The sequence below is a fragment of the Phlebotomus papatasi genome, chromosome 1, assembly GCF_024763615.1.
Source record: "Phlebotomus papatasi isolate M1 chromosome 1, Ppap_2.1, whole genome shotgun sequence".
Taxonomy (NCBI): Eukaryota; Metazoa; Arthropoda; class Insecta; order Diptera; family Psychodidae; genus Phlebotomus; species Phlebotomus papatasi.
Window position 1 is genome coordinate 62,461,561 of NC_077222.1, and position 22,817 is coordinate 62,484,377.

The 22,817-nt window shown below is 30.3% G+C and overlaps 1 protein-coding gene across 24 annotated transcripts in view; it reads right to left on the reverse strand.

Moving 5' to 3' along the window:
• The window catches only part of LOC129799652 (tropomyosin-2), a 39,196-nt gene that overhangs the window by 2,240 nt on the left and 14,139 nt on the right, over window positions 1–22,817 (reverse strand). For 8 of the 24 annotated variants that reach the window (XM_055843747.1, XM_055843733.1, XM_055843744.1 and 5 more), the window contains 6 exons: window positions 18,020–18,153; window positions 16,857–16,974; window positions 11,125–11,195; window positions 7,284–7,359; window positions 6,814–6,876; window positions 2,179–2,248 (listed from right to left, as the gene is read on the reverse strand). In XM_055843747.1, coding sequence (XP_055699722.1) covers window positions 2,179–2,248; window positions 6,814–6,876; window positions 7,284–7,359; window positions 11,125–11,195; window positions 16,857–16,974; window positions 18,020–18,153 — 532 coding nt within the window. Of the gene's footprint in view, window positions 1–87; window positions 1,812–2,178; window positions 2,249–5,511; window positions 5,575–6,813; window positions 6,877–7,283; window positions 7,360–7,795; window positions 7,867–11,124; window positions 11,196–16,856; window positions 16,975–17,576; window positions 17,695–18,019; window positions 18,154–22,817 lie in introns of those variants that run through there. The other 16 variants (XM_055843736.1, XM_055843740.1, XM_055843730.1 and 13 more) reach the window with 6 other exon arrangements.

A 22,817-nucleotide genomic window follows, 5' to 3' on the forward strand; every position in this document is an offset into this window, starting at 1 on the left:
GAGATCTACGCTACTTAAAACGAAAAGAAAAATCATGCCACAGAATTAGGGAGGACAAATGACATAAAAAATAAATAAAACACTCCATTATTTCAAAATAAAATAATTATATTGAAAAACACACATGTTTCTTCAGTATTATATAAAATTGAACATCTTCTTTTTTTAATACAAACACTTGTTTTTTTTTTATTAATTAAAATTTGTCTCATGCCAACATTTAAATAATTATTCTTTTTTTTCTTTTCCTTTTACTATATTCTCAATGATGTCTTTTATCATTGTCTCTTCTTCTATCAAACTCTATTATTTTTTTTTATTTAATTTTAAAAAGAAAAAGGAAAAAAATAAAACAGGGAATAGAAACAGATAAATGTCTCTCAATTCTGTTTCAGCTTTGCTGATTTAAAAAAAAAAAGGTTAATTGCAAACTCACTTTTGATTTTGTGTTTTATTCAATGTTGTTTGTTTTTCGAAGTGTGTATCATCTCTTATCAATAATGTTTCTTTTTTGTGTGTCAAATTTAAATTTTGTTAATGAAAATGGCTTTGCCAAAAATAGGGAATTTTTTATCAGTAAATTCGTTAAAAAAAGTTGTTTTTTGACTGAATTTAAAATGTTTGATATTTTAAGATGATCTCTTTTATTTTTTTAAAAAAGGTCTTGTCTCGTAGAATTTCTTGTCCTATTGGATATTGGGATGTAAATGACTATAAAATGTAAGAAATATAATAATAAAAATAATTCAAAAATAAAACGAAAACATCGTGATTTGTGCTTCGGCAATTGCGCATATTCATGATCTTTCTGAATCTTAAATTAGGGGATTTTTTTTTAAATGATTATTTTAGTGTCTTTCTAAATTACAAATTTATGCTTTTTTTCTTCGATTATTCCATCTGCCCCAATTGTTTTTTTTTTATTTCTTCTTTATCTAAAACTAAAGCAAATGTAAAATTTCTTTTCAAGTTAAAAAGAATTTTTAAAATTGTGTCTTATTAAAAATGCTATAGATTATTTTACAATTTGAAAAAAAAGTGTCTAAAAATGGCTTCAATTGAATTGTTTTAAGGAAAAATAGAACTTTTTTTTGTTTTTCGTGTGGAATGTGACTCTCTCTAAAAATTGTTAACAATTTCTCCTCATTTCACAATAACTACACTAAGATACGATGGTACAGTATAAAAATGCAGTTTTTACTTAGGTCTTTTATTTTTCTCACTGAACATATCATCAAAGGGACTAATTTTGATACCCTCCCCTTTCTTCCCTCACAAAAAAAAAAAAAAACAGTGATATAAAATTTCCCAAAAAAATAGGTTTTTTTATGCTATAATTCTCACTGAAAAATACTTTCTCAGGAATGTTGAAAAGTAAACACGGGAAAAAATATAGAGGAATATTTTAAAGATTTCATAATACTATAAACAATTTTAGAGGCAAATAATTTTTGTTTTTTCTGAGAAAAAATATTAGAGAAATAACGTCTGCACTACTATTAATGTTCTTCGACTCACAATTATTTCTCAAAAATGTGTTTTTTCCATTCTTTTAAATTAACATATTTATATAGTATTCAATTAAATATGTATTCTTAATTGATGGCGCACGTAAATTGTGTATTCTTTATCCGCTCTTTCTCGTACAAACAAAAAAATAATAATAATTAGGCAATGTATTGATCATCCAAGTGCTTTTGCTCTGTTTCTTTTCACTCCCTAAAATATTCACATATTCTGAATATCATGCAAAGTGGTCTCCATCTCATCCTGAAGTAACTTATTTTTGCCACGTTCATTCACAAGGTCGTCTGTGATGTGTATTTTGGAACAATTTGATATTGGATTTTTTTTTTGATTTTTTGTGAAGTGTGATGTTAGGGGGGAAAAAAGAAAAATAAAAAAAAATAAATAAAAATACAAAAATAAAACATCTTGAAATTTAAAAAAAAAAATCTGTGTTTAAAGTTAGCACAAAAATTCCTCAATGAACAATCTTAACAGTTCACTCAAAATTAGCACCTTATTGTTAAAATTACAACGTCAAGAAATATTTGCAAGAGCAGCTTCTGCCAGAGAATTCTTTCTCTCTCAATAATGGCTCTTTTAATATGACTTTGAGGGGAACAAATTTTGTGGATAAATTAATTACAGTATTCACTGGGATGTAGTACGTACCTTCAAGTCTGTCAACTTCCTTCTGCAATTTCTGAACAGAACGTTCAGCAAATTCAGCACGAGCTTCAGCCTATATTATCCCCCATCACAATGGAGCAAAATAAAAGGGAGAAAGAAAAGAGATTCATTTAGTATGAGTTCAGCATCCAAATAACTAAATTATGAGCAAATAACACCAAAAATAGGAATACAGCCTCATGGAGAAAATAGTGGAACACATTTTTTTTTTGTAAAATCAGGAACATTAATCTGAAATCTTATGCCCAACGCACAATAACTTTTGCTTAGTAAACATGTTTTTAACATTTCAAAGAGAGTGAATGAGATCTAGATATAGTCATCTCGCTCATTCTCATGGGAAATTTTGAAAACATGTTTACAAACAAAAATTATTATGCACTGGTCATTATGCTTTCACTGCAGAAAATTCAAAAATTTCTAATACTCCTTTCAATGTGAAATTTTGCCAAATTTATCTTATTTGATCGATATAATAAAAATTATTCGGCAGAACATTCCATAGAGGGATAATGCCTTTTCGCGAGCGATGGAATTATCAGCCCAAATATCTTTCTTGGCAGGAAATTTCTAACGATCTAACGGAGACCCGAACCGAGAACACTTGCTACATCTTCTATTTTTCCTTTTTATCTTATTGCGAGTTGTGTACACTAAGTCCCGGCATTATGCACTTAATGGAATTATGCACATACAATTATGCAAGTTTGCCTACCGTTGGGAGTCAATTTGTGAAATCCATTTTGAAATACACCTAAATGTATATTATGTTGTAACGCGGTAAATTTGAGAACAGTATGCTTCTTTTTCAGAATAAAACTTTAATTTCTTTTATTAACGTAATTTTTTTTTAAATATTCTAACCATTTAATGAAGAACTCTGGCCAAAAAGTACTATTTGTTAATGCATTTCTATTAAACAGATGAATCTTTTTGTTTTAACTACTTTTACTCCGCGCCAAATTCGTTCTACGGCAGATTTATTCAAACGAAAGCCCCTGCGGGTATGCAAATTTTCTCGATGCGTAATGCCATTTCGCGCGTTTTTTTCGGTCCTGAAAATTTGCTTAATCCTGGGACTGAGTGTATTAGAAAAATTCCACCATGTTCATATGAGATTGGTCACCAAAACGCTAAGACGGCGGTGGACGCTGAAAACTACATTTATCAAAACGAAATTGTACTTTTTAACCGTTTTTGATGAATAAATTGATCTATCTGTACTACAAATACTTTTCCGTTTAACCCATTGTGAGCCCTTGTTTGTCCAAAAACTTTACCTTTATTCATTCGTTTTCGAATTATTCTCGTACTGGAGGAATTAGTTAATCCATGGACTGTTGAGGAAGGTTACTTTTTAATAGGGATGCCTCTTCTTGGCTCCTTGTATCAAGCTTCTTTCTGAGTAATATGACTGTGCTTGACCATATAAGGCTGAAATTACGTTACCAGCTAAATAATTTCGCACTACACGCGGGTTCTTCCTATAAATATCAACCCCATGTCAAATACAATAACTATCAAGGATTAATTCATTTCGGGGAACTCAAGCCAATCTGGCTAGGGCCTCCATGGAAAACGGGAAAACACACCGGAAACCCATTCTTTTTTAGGAAACCCAGCGAACCCATATATTTTTCTGGAAAGCGGAGGAACTTTGTATATTCACTAATCAGGATATTAAATTCTCTATCTATTGATCCTCAAAGACAAACCCCTGTAAAATTCAATAACTCTCAAGGGGTAACTCATTTCAGGGTATTCAAGTTAATCTGGCCAGAGAACCCATAGGAAACACGCGGGGAACCCATTCATTTTTTCAGGGAACCCACGGGGAACTCAGGGAACCCATATATTTTCAGAGAAGCGGAGGAACTCACGGTATTCAGGTTCAGGGAACCTTTAGATTTCTCAGGAAACTCGGGGAACTCGTAATTTTTTTTACAAAAATCATGGAAAATCCGAAGAAGCTATACATTTTTTCGGGGAACTCACGGAGAACTCATAGGGAACTCATACACTTTTCAGGTAACCCGTATATTTTTTCAAGAAACCCGGAAAAACCCAAACATTTCTTTTTTTCAGAGAACCCATGGAGAACTCTGAGAGTCTTGAAAACCCATCGGGGAACCGAGAACTCGAACCACTATGATTGCTTATGATAACTCATTTCATTTGATTTTCATTCCCTCTGCCCCCTGTTTTACGTAAGCTTTTTTTTCTAGCACGTAAGAATAATCTTCACCGATCCGATATGTAAAGACCATCCTTAAATGCAGAGAATCAAAGAAGAGCTTACGAGCAGCAGGGAACAAAATTGCCCGCATCTACGGTACGTTTTAAATGTTATTACGATCTTACAAAAGGAAAAATTACATAACCGGTTATCTTATATACACTTAATCCAAGTTATAAGACGTAAAAATCAAACAAGTTCAGAATTCTATATCTTAAGTTCTAATTGACCGGTTTTGAACATATACAGTGGTAGTGAAAGATGAACAACACGATACCTTTCTGTACATTTTGAGGCTTAATAAAATCAATTTTAACGTTTAAACTTGATTAATTTAATTTAAACTTGATACTAAGGGGCTTTTTTCGTCTCAAAATTTAAATTCTTTAAATTCAAGACTAAATATTCAGGCTTCTTTAATCTTAAATTTTGTTTTCTAAAAATCATTTTTCAAAATATTGCTTTTTTTTCTTAAGAATATCAATCACTTCAAAAATACACTGGCAATAAAATCCTGAAAACATTGAAAAACATCACTTGCTCCACGATTTTCCACATGAGACTGTAGGTGATAACCAAAAACAGAGAAGCACTAAAGATGAGGCAAGAAATAAAGAAAAAACTTGAAGCATGCAAAGAAAAACCCACCTTATAGAGGGTGAAAAGCCATTGCCTTAGAGATAATTCAATTAAAATAATTCACTTATCTTGAAGTAAACTACCCACCACCCAAATAACCAAAAATAGCACCATAGTAGAGGCTTTAATCTATTTACGGAAAAATTTCTGGGTCGGCATTTAATTTTTTTTTGCAATTATAACATAAAAGAAAAATAAATGATAATACAAATAACAAAATTAAGCAAAAAAAACATCTTTTCCCATTACGAAACAATTAATCATAATAGTGATTCAGTTATAAATTTCAATGAAGTTTTCTACATGAGTAAGTTTTTTTAATTTAAAATTTGTGATATTCCAAAGCTCATCTCTGTCACATTAATCTTAAAATTGTAAATATTGAAATCTCAAGAGATTTCAGAATCAGGATTATATGAAATATCGTCAGTGGAACTTACGTTGTTAAGTTTTTGGTTTAAGCTAGCAATTTTATCCTCAGCGGTTTCACGGTTAGCTGTTGCCTGTGTCAAATTACAAGATTGTGTAGTAGAAATTATTTTGTAAATGACAAAATATTGCATTATTCCAAGGCATCATCGTCAACCATCTGAAGAATCTTATCATCAGTATATCTCTCTTCTCTAAACTCTTTCACATAGAAAATTGCCGACACTTTTATATTTTCATTTGGGGAATATAACTGTTTGAAAAAAAGAACCCACCACCATTTTTATTTGCTCTCAGGGAAAAATTTGCAGACTTTGGAAAACCCAAAGAGGCCATTTGTGAAAATTGTTTTGTTTTTTCCTAATATAAGATACCCAACCAAAAAGTATAATTTTGCTTAAAGATACCACTACACTATGAAACAATTTTGAAATTCTTCTTTGAGTTCGTATTCTCAGGGATCTCATACAATTGGTATTTTTCCAATAATTTGTTTTCCGCCTGGATATAGGCAAAATAATTTTTACTGCTTTTTAGTCATTAAATGACCGTAGCTTCCGTTACAGTGACCCGATTTTATTTTTCTTAAAGAAAAAGTGAAAGGTCTTTTCATAATCCATAACTTTTTAAAACTAGCGAGGTTTGTCAAACCAACACTAGAGGCGCTGTTTTACAAATACGTCAAATTTCGTGCCTGAGAACTCGAACTACGAAAATCATCGTTGCATAGTGTATCAAATAGCCAAAATGCAGCCCATTTTTCCCTAAAATATTTCCCCTGCATTCTCTTTGTTGATGCTTGTGCCCTCAAAATTCACTTTACCTCCTTCATTGCCTGATCCAAGAGTCTAATTTGACTTTCGTATGTCTCCTCTTTGAGTGTGGCCTGCATTATTTGATATTTTTTCATTGAATACGACAGCGCATGGGATTATTTGCAAAGCAGAAAAATAACACGAAATTTCATTTAAATATTCCACACATATTAAAAAAAAAATAAGAAAAGGAACTATAAATTTAATTAGTCAGGTCAACAATTTAAACAAATATGTTTTTTTAGTATTTGCTTTTAGAAAACCAATCTTGTTTTCTTCATTTTATCGAATTCTTTTTTGCAAATGAATGTGTTAGATTTAATACAAGGAAATGGTTGAAAATGTTTGTAAAATGTTCTGAAAAATTACAAACAACATCAATAGCTGATCTATAGGAGAATACTTAAAGAAAGTCTTGTGGAAAAATTTTAAAATGAAACAGCAACACACAAAAGAAAAATCATCAAACTCCACATGGATTTTTTTTTCTTTTCTAACCTCCTTTAGACGGGTTGTGAGAGTCTTAATTTGGTTCTTGTACTCTTCTTCACGTTGGTTGGCCTACGTCAATTATCAACAACTTAGTTATTAGGAAACTTTATGTTTTCTTAACTAAAATTTGTGGAGTGGTTATTCTTTTGGTATTTCCTAAAGTGTGTTTTATTAGTCTAATTTGTATTTCATCTTGAAAATACTTTTTAAAATATGGAAAAATGAATATTAAAGGGTTAAAATGTTGGTGATGGTTTAATTAACGCAAATTGAAAAATATTGAACGTTGAAAATTTTAAATGAACACTATCCTTAATAAAAAGAAACTAATCAATTTAAATATAAAAATTTCTTTAAAAATCCTAGTGAAAGACTCCCTAAAATCTGTATATAAATTTGCCTTGTGAATAATTTTATAAAGATTCTTTTGTAAATGGTATGAAAAATATATGTTAAGGAGAAAAAAACGGTTTTACCTTCTCTTCAGACACTTCAAGTGATTTGAGGTTGTTGCCTACGACACGGAGTTCCTCTTCCAGTTCCACAATTTTGCTATTAAGAGATAGCACGAGAAAAAAGAGATAAATTAGTGTAAATATAATTTATAATTTTGTAATCTATAATCCGAAAAATAATGTTATTAAATTCCATAATTGCACAGAGGAATACCGAGTGAGATTAATATCTTCTAATGTAATGGTAAGATCATCAGTGGACCACAACAATTGCGCCCAATAAATCCAACCAACGATGCTCTAGAATTTAATGCTTTTGATGCCAAAAGCATGCAACATGAAATTTTCCCCCAACATCTCTATCCTCCAGTAATTTTTGTCACAGAGTCATTCACACTATGCAATTATGAAAGTTTAATAACTCAATTAATCGACGATAAATCACTTTGTTAATTGAAAAAGGTAATGCTAATAACTAACATTGAGAAGAGGGGAGGGCAGGTTCATTAAGCGTGGGAAAAATGCATACAAACCTTTCGCTGAGTTCAACTTTTTCCTCGGAGCGTTCGAGATCCTGCTCCATTAACACCAATTTACGGGCAACCTGGTTAGTTCGGGTATTTGCAAAAAACATTTTTTTTTGGGCCAAATGATGAGCATTTTTTGCAACACACAGCAGGAAACATCGGGTTATTGGCATTTTAGCAAAAGAAACACAACAAAAAAATGTGGATTAGTTTAAGAAATGCTGGAAAGTTCACATTAAATATTTAACCCTTGAATGTAGAATCGCATATTAGTCTAAATGTAAAATGGGTATTTATTAATCGATAGACACTTAATAAACAATTTAACTTCGCATGTATTTGAATAATTAACCCGTATTTCATAGTCCGACTTTTAATGTGTCGAACTTTCAGTGTGTCCGATTTTTACCCCTGTAGAACAGGTTAAACATACTGCTAACAATTATACACCTATAACATAATGATAAACTTTTTGATGAATTTATATCGAACTTCTTGCTGAGCAACTTCTCAATTTAATTTCAACGTTAAAGCATCAGGACAATCCATTAAAAAAATTAAAAGAGAATCATTACTCGAACCAAATATCAAAACTCATTCTGCCAAATTAGCACTAAAATTTAAATTATATTAAACCTCAACAATTTTTTTTCATATTGAAATTGCCTGACTTGTAAATAGAGAAATCAAAAAGTATTGTTTCTAATTCCCTTATTACCAAAAAAAAATTTTTTGAATGCAAGATCATGCTAATCATAACCTTTAAAAAACTTTTTTGTACTTAAAATACAATAAACTAAAAATTACTCGAAATATTACATCAAATTTCCGAATTTCCAAAAAATTTTTAATTCATGTGTTTTAAAACCTTTTAAACTTTTTTCATTGTAAAAAAAATAAAGGATTTAAGCTCCAGGGTATTTTAATCTATTTTATTAGCTTCATCAAGAAATTAAATAATAATAAAAGAGTGTAAAATATTCAAAATAACTAAAAATAAATTTATATCTCTCTCAAATGAAAAAAAAACTAATTTTACAAGTAAAACTTTCTTCCGCATAAACAAAATTTATTAAATTCAAGCTCTTTGGTTTATAAAAGCATAATATTTCAATTTTATTTTCTAAAAAATTTATTTTAAAATTTTAAAAATTCAAGCGTTTGGACTTAATCTCCGGAGATTCTTTTTGAAAAAGCTTACTTTCTTATAAACAAGATTTCGGACAATGCATTCATTAGAAGTCAAATATCCAAATATTTCCTCTTAGCAGAAGAGAAAGATGGTTAGACGGTGTATGATACTCTTATTTCTTTAAGACAGAATAACCTTCCGGTGAGCGTCGGTGTGTTAAGCGCAATCCAAAAACGAAACACTCAAATTTACCAGAGCTTTCGACACCAAAAGATGTCTTCTTCAGTGGTTCTTGGTTAGTGTTTTCTTCGGATTTTAATCAAGATATTGTCTAATTTCTGCCACATCAGTTTATCGAAATTAGTTAGACAAAATCTTGACTAAAATCCGTAGAAAAGTAGCCAAAAACCACTGATGAAGACACTATAGGTGTTGAAAGCTTTGGTAAATTGAATATTTCATTTTTGGATTGCACTTAATACACTGACGCTCACCGGAAGGACATTCTGTCCTAAAAAAATAAAACTCTTACCAGGAGAATTAAACTCGTACTTGAACCAAGAATTTTAGAAAAGGAAATTAAATTTGAATTTTTGGGAAAATTTACACTGTGTTTCATCTCGTAAAACAAGTTGAGGTCAAGGAAACAAAAAACCCTTCGTTCAAGTACAAATTTAACTCTATTAACAAGAGGAAATTTTTCGATTTTTTGATTTAGATGAGCCTAGTCTGAATAATCTTGTCCATCGCAAAGTAAGTTTTTTTTAAAAAGGTCTCCGAATGTCAGGTACCATCCCAATTCTTTATTTTTTTTAAATTTCGAAATGAAGATTTTAAGCAATTTTTATTTTATTATGCTGAAAGAATAGAGATAATATGATGTTTTTTAGTCTTTGTGACCCACGCAGTCCCTTATGGCCTCTACATACTAGGAGCAATTTCTTAAAAAAAAGCCTTTTTAAAGAAAATTTCCCGTATCCTTGTAGGCAAAAACGTCAGAATTTTTTAAGAAAGGAAATTTTTGACGAAAATTGCTTCTAGTGTGTAGACACCATTAAGCTTGAAGAATTCTGTAGTTTGATCTATTTAAATTCAGGACTCTCTTTTTTTGTTTTTGTTTTTAAATTGTGTTCAGCTTAACCTTCGAATGCAAGAGATATTAACCAAATCAAGGAATTAAACCTATTTATTATTGGTTATGAATGAGTTTTAATAAATTTGATTTTGTCTATAAGCCGAAAAATATTGCTTATGTGCTATTTTAAGTACGTTTACTGCAAGAAAAAGGTTTAAAAATTTGTCAACATGCATTGAAGTGTTTTTATTTGTTTTCTCTGGCGATTGATAAAGTAATTTAGAGTTTTTCAATCTTATTAATTCTATATTACTTTTGTTTTCCGAACACGTTATAGCAATTTCAGGAAAAGTGAACATGGATGGAGAACAAAAAGTAATTGTGAGCTTAATTACATTAGCTTCATTGTTTCTAAAAACCTCATTTTATATTTGGTACTAATATGCGACTCTACATTCGGGCATTAATTTACAAATAATTCTAGAACTATGTTAGCTAGCTAAAAACATCTTTTGTGGTGGAGGAGGGGGATAAGATATAAATTCATGGATCAAATATTTGCGCAAAAACACATCTAAAAATGGTAAATTGGTAATTTATCACTTTGCACACAAAAGAGAAATGGTAAATCACTGTAATTAATATTATTAACAGTTGGAAATGTTCACCGGCACAAGGAAATCATCTCTAAAATACGGGATTGCGTATTCTTTAGCCAAAAATAGATACTCTCTCTTTCTTCTCAATGGAATTTTTCGTGTGAATGTCGTGTTTATTTTTTTTATTTTAACTTGCCTCACGAGAGAGGAGACAAAATGCATTCACAATTAAATTTAATTGAAGAAAATTGTTACATAAACAACACCGCATGGCGCTTTTTTTCTTATTATTCTTGAAGATGACTCTTCTCAGAGTATCCCAAACAATTTTTGAGATTCATTTCCTTATGCTGTGGCTATATTTATCTCATCATCATCAAGCGAAAAAAAAGAAGTATTAAATTAGAGTTTTTAATTATCGCATTTAGAGCATGGAATACGGTAGTAAGAACATCTGGTCAACTCTGCTGATAACAAAAAAAAAAGACACACGAAGAAGGCAAAACACTTCTATTTTGGAGACACCTACGATTCACCGGCTTCGGCACGCTCCTCAGCCCTCTCCAAATCGGCCTCAACCATGGCCAATTTACGTGCAACCTGTCAATAACATCAACAATTTATTTTATAACACAAATCGCATGGTAGGAGGGCTTTCGAGTAAGAACATGAGAAATTCTTTTGGGTGTAAAAAATGTGTTGTAAGAGAAACATCAACAAAAAAAGCAACCATATAAAAGAAGAATTTATCAATGTTTCACATGTGAAATGAAAAATAAGAAATAAAGAACTGCCGGTATTTTGCTCTTTAGCAGCATTTCTGTATGCTTCGCACCTTTGGCATATTCAAGCAAAAATTCCACAGTGATATTGATATTACAATAGAAGATCAAATTAGAGAGTATAGGAAAGTTATTAATTTTAAAACAAGCACGACACACTCATGCGATAGTTTCTTTCTGCGCCACCTTTGGAAGCAGCTTCTTGCAATTGGCTCTTAAACGTTCTTAGGAAAAAGAAATCCTCAATAACCTCTCACCCTTTTGGCCTTTAGAAAAGGGTTGAGCTGGAAATATTGTGATGATGAAAATCTCTTACATCCACCGTGACATCATCAAGTACGTAAACCAAATCATTGCACAATTAATATTAACCACCTACTAACCGCAAAATACCCAATAATAGAACACCATTTGAACTGGAGAATGTAGCAAAAATATAAATTTTTCACTCAATGTGAAATCCAAGACAGGTATCTCTCCACATAGTGAGTAAAATAGTCGAAAAATTTAGTATATAAATAGCAAAAAGTAATTACTCAGAGAAAATGGGAGTTTTGTTAAAGAAATTAATTTAATAATCATACTCTTCCTCAAATATAATCTCTCGTGGGAAGATTTTTTTTTAACACAATTGAGGCGAAATACTAAGCAAAATATGCATTTCTCTCTAAAGAAAGGTGTAGCATGGATTTTGTATTTTTAATGTGATTTTGATTACATAATTTCCAGAAACAGTAACAATGAAGATTTGAGATTCTTTTCCATTTCTTTTTTTTTGTGTGGACCTCCACAGCCAAATTGTAATTTCAAATTTCCGCATGAGAATATTTTCAAAATTGCCTAATAGCTGCTACTTGTTTATATTAATTCATAGATTGACTGAAAATGATTCTTCAATATGTCTTGAGCAAGTTCATTATGCTGTGACTTTATCTATCTAAGATTTATCCCAAACTGTCATACATTAAGGGCTTATGATCATCGATTAGGGGTCCTTTGCATAAATTTCCTTTACCTAATCCTTTACTGCCAAATTTTGCTGGCCAAATATTCTCGAGGATCAGTCTTATATCGACCCTTATTCAACCAAACAAATAATTTTGTTGATTTCTCAAAATTAAATGGATAATTTGCTCTTAATTTTCAAACCTAATGGCGCAGGCACACCTTTTCAATTGAGTGAAATTCAATCGATTGAAATTTTACTTCTTAGTCTTTTAAACTAAAATAAGATATATTTGTCTCGTTCTGTCAAATGAAAATTGAAATTACAATTTCATTTTCAATTTCAATTTTCATTTGACAGAAAGGGACAGTTACATCTGATTTCAATTTGAAAAAGAAAGAGGTAAAATTTCTTTCGATTAAATTTCACTCAATTGAAAAGGTGTGCCAGCGCCATAAGCAACAATTTTCTCAAAAATCTTGGCTGATAAGGAAATAGAAGAATTAAGCCATATGGCTAAACCTTATATCTGAAGTCCGTATTAGTTTATTTGAGTGAAAATTTATTTAGTTTTTAACCGAAAATATATGCCCAAAATTGTTGATTCTCTATACTGCAAAGTAAAAGCTTGAAGAATATAATTGTACTAACCGTACTAATCCTATCCAGAAAATTACCTACTCAAAAAATTTCAAAAAAGACAATCTGATATTTTAGACATTATACAAAACTAAATGTTTTATTGAGAGATTTCATATTTTAAATCTTGGAAAGTCAATTAAACTAGATCGGACAGATTATTTAGTTCGCCCTTGAACAAAATTGAAAAATCAGAATAATTTTGTAAGATTGATTCAGGTAAAAATATTTTAATAATGAAATTGGGGTAAATAAAATACTTTAAACGAGCTCTCAGGAATATAAATCTCTGAAAAATCCTACCTCAATCATTTCCGTAATTTTTTTATGTGAATGACAAAAGCTATCATTAATAGATAGACATCTAAGAAATATTTCTAACTTTATAAAAATTATACAGAATTTTTTCTCAGCCTGGTAAAGCTGATTTGTTAAAGTAAAAATTAAATAGAATAAAAAGATATGAAAAATTTTGAACTAATAAAATAACTTTTAAAAATAACAATTTTATTTAATCGTCAGAAAATTTTGCATTGTTCTAAAAATCAATATGAACAAGATTTTGAGAAAATAAGCTTAGAATTGAATACTATCTCATTAAAGTATTTCTTTAATATTCTTTGGAAAGAAAAGAAATGTTCTAACCCTTATAAGCGAAATTATTCCTTAAAATTTCCTCGCTTTAAGATCTTTTTTATAAGAATAATTTCTAGTTAACAAAATCGAACACATTTCAAATTGGTAATAGAATATTTTTTAAATAAATTTCCTTTGTGGAAAAAGTGAGAAAACTATAAAAAACGAGTACAAACGAGAAAATGTACCAAGTACAAAAAATCCGGATTTCAAATACGCATACCTAGGGTAAAAAAATCTTTCAGAATCTTTAAGAAAATTGTTCATATTTTCTGTTTAGAGATTAGGAACGAGGATAAACCTTTAGTCGGTGTAATATTAGAATTAATTGGAAATTTCTTAATTTTTAAATGGATGCATAGTTTTACGATTTCTTATAGATTATAAAATTAATGAAATTTTAAAGAATTTGGAAATTAATTTAAAATTGTAATACTATAAATTTAAAAATTAAATAATAATAATATTTAAAATTAAACAATTATTAATAATATTTAATAATAAACAATTAATATTAAATAATATATTTATGATTTTATTTGAAATATCTAATTATTAAAGTTTAAATTTTTTCATTTGTTTTAATCAACAAGAAAGCAGAAGACAATGCAATTCTTAAAATCCTAAATATCTTCCAATAAATTCTAATATTACCCGTATTTCAGACTAAAGATTAATCCTGTTCTTAATTTCTCTAATACTCTCGCTTGCTATGAAATTATTGAAGTTAAAAGTTAAACCATGAAACTAAATTGGTCTTCAGATTTCAGGTTTTGCCCAGTTTTGGAAAGTCTCGAAAACTTAAATAACATCCAATTTTATTGGATTTTCATAATCTAATTTAATCTTTAATCTTCAATATGAAGTCAAAATTTTAGAAGTTTTTGAACGATAAGGAATTAGAAGAGATATGCCATATGGTGAAGTCTTAAGGCTGAACCTTATATGAGCTATAGGTCTGTTGCAGCTTTTGCAAATCGAGTTTGATATATTTGAGGATAATTAATTATTAAGTGAACTATTTTCATAAAATTTTGTTTTTATTTGTTCATTAGCAGCACAAAAACAAAGAGTCTATTAACTTAATAAGAATACAATTTTGATAAACTCGATTAACTTGGAATACTGTTGGTTTCTTCAGACTTTAAGGTCAATAAGAACAGGGCTAGCTTTTCATTTAAAAGTGATAGTCCTCAAAGGTCTAAAATTAAAAGGTTTTCTGAAAGGATTTCATTCCAATTTACTTTATTTAGCTTTTAAAGAAAGTCGACTAATATTTTTACTGCAAATATGTGTTGAATTACTTCAACAATTCCTTGTCATATCATTGATATAATGAATTTCAATTAATTGAAGAACAATATTAGGGTGGGAGTGGGAAAGGGCTACATTGAAAACATTATTTTCGCATATTTCTAAAGCAAACTAAACCTCAACGTAATGTAATTTAGATAAACAAAACAATTGTGTTTCTAAATTAAATTATGGCTAGGTCCAACTTCCTTTAGAAATGTGAAAAAATAGCATAGCTTCAGCTCGTAGCTTCACTTCTCCCTAATTGAAAATATAAAAGCTTCATGGTTTATTTCTTTACAAAAAAATCACGTATTAAACTTTATTTGCAAACTAATATTTAGATATTCTATCCTATAAAAATATTTTAGTACTATCGTCTTTTTAAACTAGCTAGAATTAAAGAGTATTCACAGCTTTAGCCAATCAAAAAATGCAATAGAACTAAAATATTTTACAGGCTTAAATATTTAATGCATTGAATAATGCTTCATATTCAATCAAATTATGATAAGGAAAATGTTTTAAAATTATATCAGTCTGACTCAAGACATTTAATTTTAAATATTCAGAGTGTCACCGACCGTGACTAATAGGAAAATTACTGTGTTTTGCAATCTAAATCGCAAAATGCAAAATTGAGTGACTAAAAATAAGTATTTGAAATTTAGTAATATCTGCTTCGTCTCAAGGAAAATCCCATTAGTGCAGCCTTCAGCATCTTTCTCAAGAATCTTCCTCAGTCCAGAGAGATTTATTTGGTGATTGCATAAGACAACCGAAAGAAGACACAAATGAATTGGATGTGCCACCAAATATTGATTTATCAAATTACAGAGAACCATCCAAAGCCACGAGGAAGTCCAACGCGAGAGTGGAGTAGATATTTTCATCATCACAGTTTCTTCATTTTGGAGCCAAAAACGTAAAAAAAAACCACAACATCCAAAAATGCATTTTGAAAACACCCAAAGATGTATTAAAGCATGTCTGCTGGCAGTGAAAGAAAAAACTTTTTTTGGCTTTTTTTGCAATATAAATCACCTTTATATAATTTTTAATTTTTTTATATCAATGTAAGTCTATAATATATTGCCATAATATACAATTATATTGCTTTTAATTTTAATTTTTTTTCTTGTCAAGAATATATATTTTGTTAGAAGGATAAGACGTTTTAAAGATTATTTACTTTGTTTTTCTTTGCATTTTTTCTTTAAATAAAATGAAAAAATAATTTTTAAAAATTATTTTCATTTAGAAGATTAAAATAAAGAATGTAAAATAAAATCCCTTCGGAGGGTTGAAGCGAAACAAAAAAAAATGTTAATTTGATAATTTTATAGAATTGTAGCACCTTTCAATTTACTCTTCATCTCTCGTAATGTGATTAATCAGTTAATTATTGCTCTCGACTTCTTACAATTCTTTTATTTTTTCTCTTTGTAAGCTATAAGTATTGTAATACACTCTCTTCGTGCTTTATTTGAGATGTGTAGTAATTCGCAAGACACGTTCGCATCGCTCTGTTAATGAATCGTTAACATCTTCTCTCTTTTTTTTTGAATGAGATTTTTCTTCTATTCGCAAACCTCTCATTTTTGAAGAGATTGGAAAAAGAAATTCTATGTTTCTTTTCCATTTTTTTTGCAAAAGAAAAAGAAATATTTCTTCGTATAATCTTCAAGTTTCGCAAACTATTTTCTTTTTCTCTTTTTGAGCTAGACATCCTTTCAGTTTCATCCACCTCCTTTGAGATACCATAATGTCCAGCAAAGGGAATTTGCAGACAATGTTATGACCTCTCATGTCTTTTTGGAGGTATCCGAAAGTGAATTGGTCATTTTGTTGTATAGAGTGATCAATATAGACATGATTATGTAAGACAATTCAGAAAAAAAATCAAAAAAATGTGATTAAAACATAAAACCAAATATTAAATCAAGTTATTGACGAGATCTGCACCTCATCGTATTTCTTGTCAGCTTCTTCGGCCAGGAAGCGAGCCTCCTTCAGCTGGTTCTCAAGTGCATCCATGCGCTCTTCATCAGCCAATGAGCGGTTCTCAAGAATCTTTCGGGCGCTACAACACGATTTGTTTTGAAATGAGAAAAAGAAAGGAAATGCCACATAATTTATCGGTGGTTAAACGCGGCCACACTTCTCTACCAGGATCAAAGCCCAAAATAAAAATGACAAAGGATTGAGGAAACGGATGGGGGTCGAAGGACCAACAGTGACATTTTACATGAAGCATGGGACTACACCTCTCAAAGGGATACTAAAAGGATTTCTTTGTCTTTGGATTCTTTGAGGATTATCTCTAAAAGGAGATTTCTTTTTTTAGCAAATTCGTCGTTAACTCTGCTTTCCACTGCTGTGCCTTTTTTTCTTAATTGCTGAAAAAAATTGTATTTTTTGCCGTCCTGAAATATGCATTTGTCAGAGAACCAAAAACAAAAATTCTAGTTTAAAACGTGATGATGATGAAAAATTTGCAGAACAGTGACAAATTGGCAAAGTTCTTTTACCAAAAAAAAACAATAAATAAATAAAAATAAAACCAGTGTAGTAATAATGGGACAACCTAATTCCCTAATATCCCTAACTTACTAAATATTTTCTTGTAAACCTTATTAGAAATATAGTGTGTTCTAGTTAGAGAAAATTCTAAGGAAAATCTACCTCTTCGTATTTCTTATCAGCTTCTTCAGCAATTAATTTAGCTTGGGCTAATTGTGCTTCCAAAATAGCGACTCGGTCATCTTCCATATTGGTTCGGTTTTCGAGGGCTTTCCTTATCCTTTTTTATCGTTGTTTGGAAGGAAGAATCACATTTGTCAACAATGTAAATTAATAAAATGATTATTGGTAAAATTAAAACACTTCTATTTTTCAATTACTTTGAGAATCATCATCACTTTTGAACCTTGATTATCAAAAAAAAATTATTTTCAAACTCTTTTTTTTTGGATTTTCTAATGAATGATTTTGAAAATAAAAAAAAATCACTGAGATGAGGGAAAGTCTTTTTTTAAAGGTAATAAAAGGGTCAATTTGAGGGGGACTAGAAACTATAATTTGAATAGTTTAAAAATTCCCCCACATCCCTTGTGGGGGTCACCTACCGTTCGCTCTCATCGGCAGCCTGAGATGCCTCAGCCAACTTGGCAGTGGCCGAAGCGAGACGCTCCTCAGAACGCTCCAGATCCTCCTCCAACAACTGGATACGACGATTCAGAGCTGCCACCTCAGACTCAGCCTGTGATTGACACAAATTGCATCAGAATTGTTGGGGGAGCAAATCAGGTGGAATTGCATTATGTTTTCGATTCATCTCTGACTTGCATAACAAACCCATTATTCTCCCCCATTTCACATAATACACCCATTCCCATCTCTCTCTCTCAAAAAAAATAAGCGCATTTCTCAAAATTCATTGATATTGCGTGAAAAAAGAAATATTTACATGGAAATATTTTCCCTCAATGGTCCATAAATTCCTTTCTTCTCTTTCCCCACTCTCCCTTTACTCATTTTTGCTATTTGTATCGATTGTAACTATGGTTCATTAAACAAACACCGGAAGATCACACTGAATAGCTTCTCTATTAAAATTTTTATATACGCACTGCCTCTACCAAAACTATCCCTCTATAAATTGTGCCTTCATTTTAATTGATGCAAGACACTTGTGTAGCAATCATTTGGTATTTCTCAAAAATAAAAATAAAAATAAAAATAAAAAAATAAAATGACGAGCAAAGAGGAGAAAATTACTTCGATCATCTTCATCGGCAAACAAGAAAAGCATTGAAGCATAAATTATTTCTAATACCTCTCTCGTCATAGTCACATCATCTTGAGCCTAACAACATCATTTTCCAATGAAAGTGAATTTCATGCAAAATACTTCTGAATTGAATGACCCTATATGAAAATAGTTTTTTCTTTTTCTTCCATTTTTTCTCCATAATTTCTCTTTTCTGCATGTCAACATACCACTTTAAAAATTATTTCTGTACTTTCCGAACAAATCACGAGAAGAACACTCTTCAAATTCCACACGTAAGTGAAGAGTATCAGACTAGCCAAGTAGCAAATATTCCATAGATCATATTCATTTAAACGTGAAACGATAGCACATTTTTCGCATATTTGACGAAATTGTGAAACAATACTTAATTGGAAATATTCAAAATTTTTCTAAAGTTATTCACTGTAAAATCTTTTGGGAAAGGCCGAAAAATTTCTCTAAAAACAGACATCTGAGTAAAGTCTTCGTCAAGTATGGAAATTTAACGAAGGAATATAACCACTTTGCTAAAACTACCGTACATGCGAGTGACTTTGCCATCATGATGTACTTTAATCCTTTAAGGACGATTGGAACACCGGTGTCCAAAGAAAAGTTATTTTTTCTTATGTTTGTACGTAATTGCAAAGTAGAAGGTTGAAGGAATATATGATATTTTTTGCAAGTCTCCAGCTATTTTCTAAATAGTAAATTTTTATGCTTAAAAATGACGAATTTTTAAATTGTCATAATGAAAATTAATTTTAATTAATTTTTATACTTCCATTTTTTTAAGCAAAACCGTTTTTTAAAAGTGAAAATTATCATTCATTTGTATTGTCAGAAAAATTACTTAAATTTTTGGGCTATTCTTGTTCCTATCGCTCATAGATGTAAAAAATACACCGAATCACACTCTGTTGGATTTTCTAAGGCTAGGTGTAAGACCTTTTACTGATTTTGTATATCCATTTCATTTTTATTGCTGATTTTCGGTCCGCGAAAACTGTCTCGTCGATAAAGGGTTAAACTTTTCTTTAATTCTAACGCTTCAGGATGGTCTTTACCGATCGGACACGGTAGATAGAATCCTTAAGTGCTAGAATCAAAGAAAAGCTTACGAACAGCAGGGAGGCTAAGTCACCCCCGGACTGCAAAATCATTTGCAACTACGGTACATTGTACTACCGTAACAGGCTCTATATAATAATGTCGAAGATACAATTCGTAATTTTCGTAACCGGTTTTGACCATCTTAAAACCTTTAGAAGAAGATCATTATTAAATCTTAATGAACAACGTATAAAATAGTAATAGATTACAAGGGCTAGACCTCTCCAATCCCTTATACGTTCGTTTAAAAAATTACAATTTTGTAAGAAAATGTGCAAAACTTTTCTGGAGAAAAGTAAAGGAATGTTGGTATGGTTCGCACACAGTGAACCTTCAAACGATGTGAATTTTCTCTTTGTTTGCAAAAACCACAAGATAGATAATTATTTAACCTCATAAAACGAAATGAGAAATGTTATTAGTTCTTATAACCTTTTCTAATACAAGATTTCCTAAAAGCTCTAATGAAAATATAAAATCGGATATTTCCCTAACACGTAAGTATGTTTCTCTTTTTTTCGTTTTTTATCGGATCCATAAACTCCATAAATTGTAAGAGAATCAGAATTAAAAAGCACTCATATGTAAGAGCTTTTCACTTCACGAAATACTTAGAATGACTTAAATCCATTAGCTCTTCATGGCCTTAATAAAATCCGAAACAATTTCAAGAATGTAAAAAATCATTGAATTCGGTAAATCTGATAAAAGTCATATCAACTTGGAAATCTTCTGGAAGAACTTCATATTAATAAAGAGAATTTTACCGAACTTCATAAAACGCGTTTTACATTTTAAAAATAGAGATTAATAATAAGTCGAAAAATACAGATCAAAAATAAGTCTAAATGGTTTTATTTGATTTTTCACCTCTTGATCAGGAAGACACGATGAGCACAAAAGAACTAAAATAACTGATATTGCAGTCAAAACACCTAATAGATTCATTTTCAACCGTAATTCACAACGAACACTTGACATGTGGAACGTTTGCAAACCTTTATATAACATTATGGTGGTATAAAAAACTCAAAAAAAACCGGAAATGAGCAAACTGAATTTTAAGTCATATAATTTTGCGAATGATAAATACAATCACTTATATTAACTTATCTTTTAAAACTAAACACAAAAGGTAATTTTAATTTTTTTTTGATGGTCAAAATCGTTAAAATTTTAATTTGGCGACCATATGCGACGAAGGTAACATTAATTCACGAAATGTGGTCAGATACAAGATATTTAAGAAATTAAAAAAAAATACGTGCGAAAAGATAATGTTGCGGTACCATCGAATCTATCGAATTTAATGTCCATATTGAAACAAATTCCCTACGTTGGTGTAGGAAAAACTCTTCAATATATAAAAAAATTTCTCTAGTGGGTAGAGACCATAAGTCTACTGTTCCATTCACCACCCCCTGCATCTTATCAGACCAAAATTTTTCAAAGCCGGTATACACACAAATGAGTTCGGAAACTCTGTACTCGCTCCACATAAAAAAAACTAAAAAAAAATCTAATTTATAGATCTCCGTCTTTCTTTAAATTTTAACTTTTTAATATTTAAATTTAATAATTCTGTCACCCTACTAATGTACTCTATGAGAAAAGAATCGTTCGACAACCAATTGGGTCTTGTTTAAAACTTGTGAAAATAGATGATCTTCCACGTGAATTATGAAAACCATTTTGTCAAAATGAAAAAGGCATACTAATTTTAATTTACCAAATAATAATAAAAAAACTGAGAATATAATTAGGTTTAAAAAAGAAAGTACCGTTCTTAGTAAGTTATGCCTCTGTGCAGAATAACTTTTGTTTTGTAAACATATTTTTTGACATTTCACTTTAAGTGAAAGAGATCTAAATCGATTCATCTCACTCAAAATCCGAAGAAAATTTGAAAAAATGTTTACAAAACAAAAGTTATTGTGTACTAATGACCAGTGCACAATAAATTTAGTTTGTAAAGATGTTTTCAACACTTTCTATGAGAGAGCGAAATGACTAGATCTCAGTTTCTTTCACATTCATTGAAATGTCAAAAACATGTCCACAAAACAAGAGTTATTGTGTGCTGATCATAATTCCCAACGCACAATAACTTTTGTTTAGTAAACATATTTTGACATTTCAACGAGAGTGAGTGATATCTAGATCTAGTCATCTCGCTCATTCTCATGGGAAGTTTTGAAAACATACTTACAGACAAAATTTATTGTACATTGGACATAAGTTAGACCTAAATCTACTTATCTCGTTCACTCTCAGAAGCAATTTCGAAAACATTTTTACATAACAAAACTAATTGTACGTTGAGCATAAGGATTATAGATTTAGAGCAGAATCACATTGACAGTAAAATGCTCACCGTCACCGTCAAAGCCCTCACCGTATTTTGTTGATTTACGCATTTTCATTGTAATTTTTACTCAAGTTCTCAATTACCGTGTTACATTATCTCATACTCGGTGGCATTAGGTGAAAATAATATAAGAAAATTGAAGAAATAACACGAAAATGCGATAAACGGTGAGCAAAAAAACTGTACGAAAAACTGTAGCAAAAAATCCTACAGTTTTTTGTTTTGCTTACCGTTTATCGCATTTTCGCTTTATTTATACAATTTTCTTATACTATTTTTACCTAGAGCCACCGAGTATGAGACAAGGTACTATTGTAATGGAAAATTTGCATAAGAATTGCAATGAAAATGTGTAAATCAACGAAATACGGTGAGGGCTTTGACGGTGACGGTGAGCATTTTACTGTCAATGTGATTCTGCCCTTAATCAATATAATTTTTCAAAATGAGACTCCTAAATATCGATTAACCGATTTAAAATTCTTAATGACGCTTTATTTAGTATTTGCCTAGAAATCATCTAAAAAATTCCGATTCTTCTAAAATCAAAATCTCCAAAAAGAATAACTCTACAATCTAAATAAAGTTTCTGCAATCATCTTTCAACTAATGAATACCAATTCAAATTAAATGCATTCTTAGTCACGAA